Source organism: Zea mays, chromosome 1 (genome assembly GCF_902167145.1).
Source record: "Zea mays cultivar B73 chromosome 1, Zm-B73-REFERENCE-NAM-5.0, whole genome shotgun sequence".
NCBI lineage: Eukaryota > Viridiplantae > Streptophyta > Magnoliopsida > Poales > Poaceae > Zea > Zea mays.
The window spans coordinates 269,154,282-269,167,102 of record NC_050096.1 but is presented as its reverse complement, the minus strand read 5'-3'; the positions used below and the strand labels follow the sequence as shown (position 1 = coordinate 269,167,102).

At 49.4% G+C, this 12,821-nt stretch overlaps 3 protein-coding genes across 3 annotated transcripts; 1 reads left to right on the top strand and 2 right to left on the bottom strand.

Moving 5' to 3' along the window:
• The first annotated feature begins 233 nt into the window (after nt 1–233).
• Nucleotides 234–1,114, top strand: LOC118476165 (uncharacterized). Its single transcript, XM_035964360.1, has one exon. The coding sequence runs from the start codon at nt 584–586 to the stop codon at nt 899–901; it is 318 nt and encodes a 105-aa protein (XP_035820253.1). The 5' UTR covers nt 234–583; the 3' UTR covers nt 902–1,114.
• A 1,160-nt stretch (nt 1,115–2,274) lies between these two features.
• On the bottom strand, nt 2,275–4,869 carry LOC100281345 (uncharacterized). The gene is made up of 4 exons (NM_001366166.1): nt 4,182–4,869; nt 3,978–4,053; nt 3,746–3,861; nt 2,275–3,127 (listed from the first exon to the last, which is right to left on the bottom strand). The coding sequence occupies exons 1-4, from the start codon at nt 4,801–4,803 to the stop codon at nt 2,574–2,576; spliced, it is 1,368 nt and encodes a 455-aa protein (NP_001353095.1). The 5' UTR covers nt 4,804–4,869; the 3' UTR covers nt 2,275–2,573.
• Nucleotides 4,870–5,790: 921 nt separating this feature from the next.
• LOC103643833 (HIPL1 protein) lies at nt 5,791–11,542 on the bottom strand. Its single transcript, XM_008666991.2, has 7 exons — nt 11,282–11,542; nt 11,037–11,209; nt 9,023–9,814; nt 8,732–8,948; nt 7,279–7,457; nt 6,464–6,705; nt 5,791–6,383 (listed from the first exon to the last, which is right to left on the bottom strand). The coding sequence occupies exons 1-7, from the start codon at nt 11,406–11,408 to the stop codon at nt 5,975–5,977; spliced, it is 2,139 nt and encodes a 712-aa protein (XP_008665213.1). The 5' UTR covers nt 11,409–11,542; the 3' UTR covers nt 5,791–5,974.
• Between the last annotated feature and the right edge of the window lie 1,279 nt (nt 11,543–12,821).

Here is a 12,821-nt window from a genome sequence, read left to right as displayed (position 1 = left end):
TCCTGCTTCCTCGGCTGTCACACTCTGCTCTCCGCGCCTGTGTTCCATCCATTCCATTCCATGGGCTGGCTGGCTGATCACGACTGGACCTGGTGTTCCTGATTATCTATCTGGAGTACTTTTTTTTTTGGGGGGGGGGGGGGGGGGGGGGGGGGGGGGGGGGGGGGGGGGGGGGGGAACCAACAAAGGAGCGAGAAGCCAAAGCCGCTCGACAGCAATGCGCCCTTGCCAGTCGCCACACATCTGCAACATCACTAGGCCACCGCGTAGCATCGATCGGCATCACTGGATCGAACTCCGAAGCTACCGGAATGCACATATATACAACATCATGGGGGAGCTAGTTACTTGCAGATAGCTAGCTAGGACCAATCACACACACCAGTTCCTTCAACACTACCTCTATCTACCTGCCTGTCTGTCAGTCAGTCAGTCACTCGCCTCTGCCGCTTGCTTGCTCAGTTGCTTGCAGGTGATAACAACTTGGAGTAATTAGCTAATAAGTACAGTAGTAGAAGGTAGTGTGCCCTGTGTGCCGTGTGATCAGCGATCTCCAGAACAGAAGCATCAGCAGCAACAGGCAATGGGCCGGCTGGCCTTGCTCATCTGCGTGCTGCTCTTGGCAGCGGCAATAGTGGCGAACGGTGCCAGGTCTGCAGGAACCGTTCGCGGCGGCGGCGGCGGCGCTGCACCTGCTAGTCCTGTCGTCGCAACAAAACCTACTGTTGCTGCTGTAGATAAGACGACACCGGCGGCGGCGGCGGCTGCTACCGCTGAAACTACGGCGACTTCAGAGCAGCAGCAGCAGCCCACCCTGGATGACCCGTCCAGTGACAGCAAGAGGAAGGTGCCCAACGGACCTGATCCTATTCATAACAGGTACTGGTCTCGTTTAATATAACTAGTTCCTTTTGTCATTTGCTTCTAGTTACAATAGCACTGCAAATTCAACCCATGGACAGAGCTTGTACTAAAGAATGCATGAACATCTTTGGAAATCACATGCACGTATATATATAATATATGGGCCCCGTTGAAACACTTACCTCGATCGATCGATCGATTCGCCGTTGCCGATTTTATTTTGCCCTCTCCCAGTGCCGTGCCCGTGTATGCGCCCTGACCTAACTAACCATCGTCCATATATCCACTTGCTTTATGTTCAGGAGAGCCAGATGGGGAGAAGCACCGTCCAAGAGAGTGTAGGGTGGCGACGACGATGCAGCTACCAGTGCTATGCAGAGGCTAATAGGAGCTGCTGGGAGACCAAGATCGCGAGGCCAAAGTGGTCTCTGGTCGATCGGGATCTTCTGATCTCTATCGATGAGCGAGCGAGGGTTTTCATGTTCTACTCTCAATTCTTTTTTTTTTCATTTCTTCTTTGGGAGGGGCTTAACGGTGTTAAAAGGAGCACCTGCCGGACTCCTAGCACTCACTTCACATAGAGAGTAAAGCTCACACGTACAATGCTCGAATATTGATGATGAACAAAGAGTAGTATGAATTCTTCGTAATTTTAGCACTTTGGCTTTCCTGTTCCCGATGACCATCACTTCACCGTTCTCAATGAGAGTTCCCATTAAACACCGCAACGGATCATCATGTTTGGTGATATAGTCAACTAAAAATCCACTCGTATAATAACTCTCATATTAATGAAGTTATGATAGAAGATATATATTTAATACTTGGTCTATCTCTTCCCATCACATAGAGTCTTCGAGTCCGCTTAACCTTTTTTCTTAACATAAAAAAACTAGTAGGCTAGTTAAGTGCTGTGGGAGGATAGGATGAATTTCGTTGGCGTTGGACGGCACCCCGTTTATGACGATCCGGCAGTCCAGCTAACTTTGGGCCACAAGCAGGCTAGGTTTCATGTCATTGCCAGAACTCAAACTGGGCCGCCCTAGGCGCAAGTGCAACGCAAGCATGTGCCCAGTCCAAAGCGCAGATCACAATCCAAATATTTCTTCTTAATTTATTTAACATCTTAACTAATTTTAGTTAAAAAACTAAATAGAAATAGAGTCTAATTCTAATCTAATTCGATTCTTAAATTTTAAAATTTCACAGCGTAAAATTTAGAATCTATTATCACACTTAGCCGTGAATGAACGTTTTCGGCGGAACTTATAAGGATTAAGGACTCTCTACGGCACGTATCAAGAACGAGCGCGAATTATAGCTTCTCCTCTCGGTCGACGTCGTCGTCGTCGAGCACATCAATTATCGGAAAGAGAGCAGCACCTCTACGTTTTTGAAAGATCGTCAAGGGAGAAAAGAAAGGTGTAGTATATATTAGCAGATACATGAATGTCTAGGTGTAATTTTCGTCCAAGTACTCGTACATGCCTTCGCGTGTACCGCAGAGAAGACCCGGCACATAGCATCATGTACCATACATTTTTAGGCACGGTATCACCTACATGCAGGCGCCGACTTGAGGTAAGGTCACAAAATAATATGTAGGGTATCGTACTACATATACAACGAAGCAGTTTATCGTACTGTATCATGCATACTCCCGTAGTACCGCTAGTAGCAGGCTCGTTGCCCTGCCCTGCCAGCCCGGCTCAGTTCTCGTTTTCTACTACGCACTGCCTGGGCCGGAAGTTCTCCTCCGACAGCAGCGACGTGACGAGCCGCTGCAGCCGCTCGGCGCCCGGGCCGGGCCGCAGGACCGCCGCGTCCCCGACGGCCGCGCACGGGTCGGTCCCGTTGCTCTGCCCCTGCCCGCCGCCGCCGGCTGCTCCGCGGCCGCACCAGCCCCCGGGCGCCACCGTGCCGGGGCCCCGCGCGAGGATGTCGGCGTCGATCCTGTCCAGCACCGGGTCGTCCCTGCGGAACTTGCGCGCGAAGGGCGCGCCGCTGCCGAGCATCCGGTCCCAGTCGCCGACGGTGAGCTGGTGCGGGTGCTGCATGGGCGGGTTGTCCCAGGAGATGAAGTGCAGGTCGCTGTTCACCGTGGTGTTCCGGAACCCGTCGGCGTTGCACGCCACCGTGTGGAAGTAGCCCTCCGGGGACGAGATGAAGTTGGCGTAGTACATGAGCACCGTGCGCGGGAGGTTGTCCCACCCCCAGATCAGGTACTCCACGAACGCCCGGGACAGCACCATCCACGCGGAACCTGCAGCCAGATGGAGATGGTTGCAGGATGATTATTCTGCTGGTTTTTTTTCGTTCGGCAGGTCTTTCAAAGGATTTTCATTTTTAAAAGAAAATTAATTTATTTTCTTTTGGCAAAATAGAAATCCCTTTGGAAAATTGTATTCCCAAGCTAGCCCTGACTCCTTAGCATGCATTTCATCTTTATTTCGATTCTTCTCTTATCCAAAATAACAGAGGGAAGGGTCCAGGCTCTTGTCCACAAGGAACAGACTCTCTAGCGAGTTGCCACCGAGAGCGAAATCAAAAGCATTCAAAGCACGCTAGGGCTTTGCAACTTCCTGCTGCTCAACCAACTCAGGCAGTGCTAATCGCTTCATCATTCAGACAGTTCAGTTTCTTACAATGGCGACAACTCAAAACAATCTAGCTGCATGCTGTGACTAGTTCTCCTGTGGACCAATCAACTACTGTATACAGAGAAAGATGACACAAATATAGGCACTGCGACCGTGCGATGGGGTAGTAGTTGGGTGCTAGCACTGAATGAATGAGTGTGCTCTGTCAATGTCAGGTTAACAATCACGGGTGGAGAGAGAGAGAGAGAGAGAGAGAGAGAGAGAGAGAGCAGTAGACGCACCAGTGAACAGCTTGAATGCCGTCGGCAAGCTCCGCCTCTCCGGCACCCAGAACAGATCGCCCTTTTTCTTCATGTACAGCGCCGGGTCTATGATCACCGGCATCGCCCTCGCAAACCTGACGATATCATACATAATCTCAGTAGCGCCAAGAACAAAGATCCGTTGAGAGCGCACGCGCACGTATAGGAGCTGCAAGTCTGCAACCAATGCGAGCGAGAGCAGAGCACGTACGCTTTCCAGGAGATGTTACTCGTGTGGTCGATGAAGTTGAGATCGCGCGGCAGCTTGGAGAACACATGCATCAAATCTGCAGCAGGCAGAAGCGTCGTCACTCGTCGTCACACAGGTTCAGCAGGACAACAACCCCGACCATCACCGGTCATGGCGCGCGCCATCGGAGCAGAGAGGCAAGGGAAGGGGAAACCAGTGGCTTACCATCCTGCGTGACGAGCGGGTAGTCGGAGGCGGAGAGGTTGATGAACCAGTCCCAGTCGGCGCCGCGGCCCCTGCCCTCGCCCCACAGGAGCGCGGCGGCGGCGTGCAGCGTGGTGGTCACCATGGTGGGGCCCCTGTAGGTGACGAGGTTGGCCTTCTCGACCACCCTCACGTTCCGCGCCGCCGCGAGCACCGGGTGCGCGGCGACGAAGGCGGCCAGCCCCGCCCGGTCGGCGTCGGGCGCCTCCGCGTCTAGGTGGAGCACGTAGCGGTTCCTGGGGTGGTAGAGCGCCAGCAGGCAGCGGCGCATCATGCCGGCGTCCCCGGCCGAGCCGGAGATGAGGTACGCGAAGCGCGGGAGCGAGGCGGACGCGGGCGGGGACGGCGCCGCCGGGCGGGACAGGGCGGGCTCGACGAAGAGTGGTGGGCGCGCCCGGGAGGAGCCGGACGCGGGGCCGAGGAAGAGGCGGGGTGAGGGCGAGGTGGAGGCGAGCCGGAACGACGGGGAGGTGGCCAGCAGCACCAGCAGCAGCGCGAAGAGGCCGCCGGCGGCGACGGAGAGCAGCCAGCGGAGGTCCACGGGGTGCGCGTGCGCGCGCGGGCACGGGGCGGCGGACTCCATGCTAGCTCTAAGCTCTAGCTGGGTTTGGACTTTGGAGGCTGGCGCCTGGGCCTGGCGGTAGGCGGGAGAGCGGGGGATTGGCAGGGCACTGGAGAGTGGAGAAGCCGGCAAGGCTGGGTCGCGCTCTTTATGGTTTCGTCGTGTCGTGCCAGCATGGCATTGGCATCGGAACCGTGACGTAATCACGTAAGTCGTGGCGCTGTGTGAGAAGGAGGCACGGCACGAGACGAGACACGATATGGATTGAGCTGCCGCCTGCCGGCCGGCCCTACTAATGGCGCGATGGCTCGACTCGACGTGCGTGCAAGTGCAATGGGCAAATCAGCAAATGCGTGGTACCGTCCGGAAGGCAGGCCTGGCCGGCCGTACCAACAGGTCGTTCAGAGACTCGAGCAGTTGGGATGGCCGGCTGGGCCCCAACGTGGTGGCGCACACGACACGACCGTAGCAAGCAAGCAAGCAGATCGAGGACGCTCCCCATTCCGGAAACAGAAACATTCCCAACGCAGTCACGCCAGCGGCGGTGTGCGAGGCGAAATCGAGCCCGAATCTTTGCTCTGCCGCCACAAGGTTCTAAGCCCTACACGTACAAACGTACCTGGCGCAGTCACGGGAGCCGCGTACGTGCGTGCAGTGCCTACACCTACCGCACCATCCCATTGTGTACCCATTATACAGTCCGGCCAGGCCCGCGAGTTGGAACACAACCGACGAACGTTGACAGCGAGGATCGCATCATTGGATTTTTGTTGCGTTGTGATCCGTCTGCTGTCGAATTGTTAAACAGAGCACATATTGCTCCTGTTTCCCCGTTTGGGCGGCCACGCCTCCGCACGACACGACGGGGCCGGCGCGACGGCATTCCGTCCCAGCACGAGGACGCGCAGCCGCCAGACGAGAGCGACGTTCCCCGTGGCCAGAACCGAGGAGCCGCTGCTGCGTTGGGGACAAGAGCTGATTCCTCCGCGCCTTCCAACAACCCTTTCCTGAACCGAACGTTCCAGCGCCGCGCCAAAACTACCCATTGCTCTTTGTCTTGTCCAGAGGCATCCACATAGCACAACTGTTTTTGAGTGTTCGTTACTCACGCTATACGTATGTACTCTTCCAGCTCCCAGTAGCTTCAGCTACGACTGATCCTACTACATCGCACGAGACACACATCTGAAGGTCACAGTAACAGCACACACGGGATCAACGCCAGAGCTACCGCTACCGCCGCCACCGACCTCCCTAGCCGTGTCGCGGCGGGAGCGCCCGACGACGGCCCGCCTGGACCTGGCGCGGTGCCGTTGTCGGTCGCCGGTCTCTCCGCGGGGCAGGTGTAGCCGCAGAGGCTGGGCCTGACGACGCGGTACACGCCCTTGCTCGCCAGGACGAAGACGTCCTTGCGGCTGTCCTCCCCGAACGAGAAGACGTACCCGAGCAGCGGGTCCGTGCTCCCGGCGACGGACTCGCAGCCGATCGGGGAGGCCTTGGAGCAGCTCACCGGCTTCACGGCCGACGTGTAGTTCCCGCTCCCCTCTGGGGCCTCCGTGCCCGTCCACATCAGCGATGAGTACAGGTCGGTGTAGAGGTACCTGGCAGAGAATATATATGGGGAAAAAATTAAGAAATATATGTATGCAGGTGCTTTGCTGGGCACTAGCTGCAGATGTACCTTCCGTACAAGCAGGGGTCAGCGGAACCTCGGTACACATATCCGCCTGTGATCGATGCTGACCCGATTTCCTTGTTCACAGCAGAATGGTCGTAGCCCATGACGGGGAAGATTGCGTTTATGGACTCAGGCGAAGTATTCCCTCCAGGCGACTTTTGCGGGTGAAAGATGTATGGCCCCTCGTATACACGCCATCCGTAGTTTCCACCCTTGGTGACTAAATCTACCTCTTCGTATGCGTCCTGCTCATGTGTAACAGTGTAAGGTACAAGTCCAAGGCAAAGCCGAAAGATCAGCCAGCGTTTTCAGAAAGAGTGCAGAAAACTTCATGGTCAAAACATGAGGCTCGATAAATTTAGGCTCTATTTGTTACTTATAGTTCCGCTTTTCCTCCTTAATCGTTTGACCTTTTCTTGTGCCCATTTAGACCTTGCTGGTTCTTGTGGGTTTTATCTCTTTTATGTGTTTCCCCGTTTCGTCGTTTTCGGTTCTCCTTTGCCTTTGTTTCCCCTGTTTTCTTTGGAGGTTGAGCTCTGAGGTTTTCATACGGGGTTTCATTTCTAGCCTACCCCAACGTGCTTGGGACAAAAGGCTTTGTTGTTGTTGTTGTTGTTGTTGTTGTTTCTTTCCAAGATTATATAATCCAGCTTATAGATTATATAAGTATCTAATGATCTGTTTATAAATTATTATAATCTAGGTATCTAGATTATATAATCCACCTAATAATTGGTATTGTTTGTTTGTCTTTTAACTTATTTAAGCTGGATTATATATTCTAGAGAGTAAACAGGGCCTTAGAAATGGAATGGTACCTTCCCAACGTCTCCACAGTAGAAGTACGAAGGCCTCTCGGAGTCAAAGCTGCATCTCCACGGGTTGCTAAATCCCAAGGCCCATATCTCTGGTTGAAAGTCACTATCATCAGCAAACGGATTGTCCTTTGGAATAGAATAGTTACCCCACAAACTCTGATTTGTGGTTTGACTTTGGCCTGAAAAATTACAACATTGTAAAGGCTGAGCACAATCAGATCAACTTAAATCTTGTACTTTCATCCTACATGTAGAAAGCTTCTAAGATCTCAGTGACATCCCAGAACAGTCACTTGACTTCCAAAGAAGGAAACATTTTCTTTGAAGAAAAAGACAAAAGAAGGAAACATGAAATTAGCACATAAAAATTCTGACGTCACAATTAACAGCATCAGACATCAAATTAGAACCATCAACTAGATTTGTATAACCAATATCCACAACCATATGTACATTCCAAACATCTTGTCATCAAATTTATGATGGTCTTTTTGTCATTTCCAGTGTTCCAAATTCAGATTCGGTTGTCATCATTTTTAAAATTAAAGCAGGGCGCTGTTTCTAAACACATTTTAAGGCATCCTAATAATTCAAATAATATTCCATCACGACATCGTGGATACTAGTTCGGTAGCAGCTGTCGTTTGGCCTTGAGCATGGCATGCTTGACCATATTGAGGACCCTTTAAATTAATACGGGTCACTAGAGTTTCACTTCAGGAGTTAAAATTTGAGAAATGATGCTACGATAATGCCATGTGAGAGACAGGAAAAAAAGAAGGTGATTTGTGATGCTGGTGTGTTCCATGAGAATTATATAACATACAAGCTATAGTGGAGTAACCGGAGTCATACCGGAGGCTAATAATCGAGAGCAATATTGAGCTTTCAACTTTGCTAGTGGGAATATGAAAACTTATAAAAGTAGGTGTTAGACCGTAACAAATTGACATACATGAGGGTTGTGGAAAACGGCTATCTTGTAGTTTTCTCTTCATTTTCTTTTTAACAAATGGGATGGTTTCACACGAAGTATAAACTGTTCAGTTCTCATGGTAGGTCATAATCAAATGTCATGTTGAAGAACAAAAACAAAACCAGTAAACAACTACAAACCTGCTAACTGAAGAGTCTGCAAAAGCTCAGTGATAGTAACTGTTAGACAGTGTGTACTCTGTGTGTGTGGGTCGGCACCACTGTTGGGCTGCCGGCCCATTCGGTTATGTAACTATCCCTATGCAATACAAGAAGCATTCCACAATCTTACATGGTATCAGAGGTGACAAGCACACCTAAGATTAACAGAACACCAATATTAGCAGAAGTACACCTAAGATTACAAGAACACGAGTGACACGACAAGAGGTAAAGATCAACATAACACCAATATTAGCAACGAACCACAATGAAAACATTGTCGCCTTTTGCTAAAAGAACCATCATTCCAACTTACCTTGTGTGCTGTCAACATCAAGCCTCATTATTTTCCCCAAAAGTGATTTCTTATTTTGAGAGAAATTAAAAGGGTCGCCTTCACTTCCACCATCCCCCATCATAAGGTAAAGGTATCCATCTGTTGGTCCAAATAGTATTTGCCCTCCATGGTGAGCTATATACGGCAGTCCCATTGTAAAAATCCTTCTAACCTCAGATGGATTGGCAGATGTTGCCTATAAACAAAATAACAGTGAGAAATATAGCTAGAAAATCAAGATTTTTACAGGTGAAGGTAAACAAAGCATACCATAGAAACGTTAGGTGAGGAGATTTTTGTAGAATACTCCGAAACAACAACTTGGTATTGACATGGCTGAGCACCATTATCAGTGCCGAGCTTTGACGGATCACAGTTAGCATCAGAATTACATGAACACCTACCAGCACATTTAGGAGATTGAGTTCTATCACAATTATAAGAAACAAAGAAGCGCCCATTAGTAGCGAACTTTGGGTGAAATGCTATACCCATGAGGCCAAACTGAGAATCATGATAAACTTCATCAGTTATGTCAAGAAATGGGTTTGCCTCATCATATTGTAGAGTGCCCCCAGAGCCTTGTTCTGGGATGCTGGCCAACCATATCTTTCCAGCTTGGCTAGACAAGAAAACTCTGTTGGATCCATCAGGATGTGAAGCCATGTTCAGATAAGATCCATTGCTGATTCTCTCAAGGCATATCCCTTTAGGTGTGGGTGATGGTTCTGTGCTGTTGAAGAAAATTCCATTTCCATTGAAACATAAAGACTGCTCACCAGATGAGCCACCAAATGATGTGCAGAAGTCATGTTCTGACTGCCAGACATCTGTGAGCTTTGACGATGAACTAGGCAGTCTTGCACTTCCTTGCAAGGGAGGTTGGAAAGGAGAGTTCACTATTGTCACATTTTTGCAAGTCTCCCAAACTAGTTTACAGTAATCTCGTGTAGAATCTTTTGATTGAGCAGAACTTGATGAAGAAGTATAGTTGCACAGGAGAGGAACCATCTGAATCTTTGAGCTTGAGTTGAACAACTCAGCCGAAAATGGACTGCATTCCTGAAGGTAGACCAAGATATTTGTCATTTAGTATATATGATAAGAGCAACAAGAAACAGCAATATATCACCAAATACAAAACATAAACCAAAATAAATCTTTAAAAGCAAGTCACAGTAGGATAGTACTGACAAAGTGACATACTGACATGTAGTATGAACATAGTTTTCATTTTTTTACTGAAGTAAATAAACCCCGCTTTTACGGAAAGCAACAAAGTCACAAGTACAAGCTGCTGGAGATACCAGCTTACAAGAAAAGCCGCCGAGCACAGCACCGGCAAACAAAAGCAAAACAGCTACTCCGTAAGCGAAATGAACCAACAGCTAGCACACTCCCTGCCTCCAGGCCACAGCCTGCCAAGGACTGACTGAACCCAACATCTAAACCTGAAAGGAGGCAACCTAAACTCCGCTAAGAGAGAAAACTACTGGAAACCAGCTCAGAGAAGGCCTTCAACTTCAGAGTCGACATCTCGATTCCCAAAGATATGATTGGTTTTGTGCAAGTATTTTTCTCTCTCTGTACCATGAGTTTTTTTTCCCTATTTTCAACAGTCATGGTACCTAAAAACAGACAAGGATTGTCTGCTAGAGATTTGACGTTGTTCATTTAAGCATGACAAGCTTTCATATTCAAAACAGAAGACTCGGAAGACTTATCTTGAACTACAAACATATTCTTTCATTTGAACTATGTATTAATTGCAGTGAACAAGTAAAAAAACATACTCCTATCTGAGCAAACACTACTACACCTGACCATATGCAACATGAAGCTCTTTGTTTTATTTTCCCCTTTTCGAGATGCACATCGATGTTTCTTAGTATATTCTTCTCAAGATTCTTGGCATTAACATAGGTATGGTAGTAGTAGACAATGCGCCCGTATCTCAATGAAGATCCACCTAGTTGTCCAGCACTTCGAGATCCAATAGTATTTGACTGAGTACTTATATGACAGATCAACGCTAGTGGCACTATTTTATGAAGGAAAAACTACCTAGTATTCACACAAAACAAATGCCACCACGTTAACCTCCCAGCTTTCCTTTTTCCCTCATCAGGCAAATAGTCGAGCACGGGGCGTGCAACCTGGGGATCCCGCAACCCAGAGTCACAGTCAACGGTCAACACGTAAGACAAAGTACAGATAATAATTCAACGGCCATGCTAACCGGCAATCGGGGGCAAACAATTCAAATCAATTGGTCAGTGATTACCGCGCAGAGGACAGACTTGATGACGCCAGCGCAGGCCGCGTCAGAGATGTTCATGGCGTTGAACCTCTTCCGCAGCGCGGCGTCCGCTGCGGCGTCGCAGCAGCTGCTACTGCTGCCGCCCCCGCCGTAAGCGGAGCAGAAGCCCAGCGTCCTGTTCAGCGGCACCGGCGCCCCTGCAAAAACCAAACGATTCAGAACGCGTCCTCGAGAAGAGGGAGAAGCCGGAGGAAGCGATAGGCGCTCACGCCCGTCGGTGCACAGCGGGAGTGCGCGCACGGCCGGCGGCGACGACCAGGCGGCGAGGCAGCAACAGCAGCAGAGGAGGAGGAAGAGCGAGCGGCGCACGCGCGCCACGATTGGAGGCCTCCTCATCCGTGGCTGCTGTGCTGCGGCCTCCGGGTGCGCCTACAGCTCACGGGCATGGCCGAGCCTCGCCGCGTCGGGGAGCAGGTTGATTTATTGGAAGACCAGGGTAGGCAGGAGGCGGCATTGGCAGCATGGCATGTGAGTGTTGACCAAGTTGGGGTTTAAATATGGACGGCAATGGGAATAGAGACATTTGTCTACGGCTTCTCGCTGGAGCGACGGCGACGGGGTTGACTGAATGTGAATGTGATCATGTCATGGCAGAACGCTGCTACCAGACAAGTTCAGCTTAACACGTTTGGAAGTCTAAAATTTGATTTTCTTTTTCAAAATTCATAGATTTAAATTGTAAAGTTAGAGATCACTCGTATATTTAACTTTTTTCATTTAGGATTATTGTTGGTACGTAGCTGGTGGTGATAGAACTTAAATGTCACAACCGACTAGTTAGGTGCAAGTTGCTTAAGGCCCCGTTCCCTGCCTCATTCCGGCAGGAATGAATCAGCCCAGTTTAGAATCTGGTCCAGTCTCCTAGAGTTGTTCGTTTTGATCTAGGTCAGAAACAAACTCGTCTGATTTTAATTCCCATCTCTCAATCCTCGGCCTGGAACGAGTCCAGGTGATCTACCTTCCGGACTGGATCCGGATCTGGAAACGAGCTGGTGACAGGAATGAGTAACAACCCATGATTCACTCGATCCTGGACTGACTCTGTTACTGACCTGGCCTGGAATCCTGGGCTGCCGAACAGGGCCTAAGTAAATAAGTATAGAGTATAAAAACACGAAGAAATACGTTATCTGTTAGGTAAGTGAGTGTGAACGTCGGATTGAAGCCAATAAGCATGGTTTGAACCTTTATTTGTGTATAATTTAAACCTTTTTACCATTTATTAGTAGAGACTAGGCGACTATTACTATCAAATTCCAAAACCTATGAGGATGTAGGTTTTTAGAATCAACGTTAGAAAATATACGCGTACTCTACTACCAAATCTTTTATAATTTGTTTATTTAAATATTCTTCTCCGTGAACTCGATTGTCATATACTCCTGCGTCGAGCCGTTGACTCTAGAGGATGAATCAAGCGAACACCTGAAAAGTGAGAACTGAAATCAGGGTGTATACTGTTTGACTTTGCTTTCTCGAGGTCATCAAAAATCACCACGCATTTATATGTGGAGAACATCGTCAACTGATTACAGCGATCTATCTGTGGGACGAAACACAAAAGTCTTCAACAACACACAAGGAGATAAAAGCTATGCACGCAAATATTCCTGGCACATAACTAGAGACGGCAAAGGTCCTGTTTGGTAAAGGGCCATGCACGCAGTTATACTTTTTGACTGCTTTTTAACAGGGTAGTACTGAAATAAGTTTAAGAGAATAAGCCACTTTATCTTTATCACTTTGAAT

Bases quoted from the DNA above. Each gene is read 5' to 3' on its own strand.
- LOC118476165 (XM_035964360.1), top strand. From the start codon at position 584: ATGGGCCGGCTGGCCTTGCTCATCTGCGTGCTGCTCTTGGCAGCGGCA.
- LOC100281345 (NM_001366166.1), bottom strand. From the start codon at position 4,803: ATGGAGTCCGCCGCCCCGTGCCCGCGCGCGCACGCGCACCCCGTGGAC. The intron at 3,862-3,977 runs GTACGTGCTCTG...TGATATCGTCAG, and splicing joins AGTAACATCTCCTGGAAAGC to GTTTGCGAGGGCGATGCCGG. The intron at 3,128-3,745 runs GTGCGTCTACTG...ATCTGGCTGCAG, and splicing joins GGCATTCAAGCTGTTCACTG to GTTCCGCGTGGATGGTGCTG.
- LOC103643833 (XM_008666991.2), bottom strand. From the start codon at position 11,408: ATGAGGAGGCCTCCAATCGTGGCGCGCGTGCGCCGCTCGCTCTTCCTC. The intron at 11,210-11,281 runs GTGAGCGCCTAT...TGGTTTTTGCAG, and splicing joins CCCGCTGTGCACCGACGGGC to GGGCGCCGGTGCCGCTGAAC. The intron at 8,949-9,022 runs GTATGCTTTGTT...TTTTGTTTATAG, and splicing joins CCTCACCTAACGTTTCTATG to GCAACATCTGCCAATCCATC.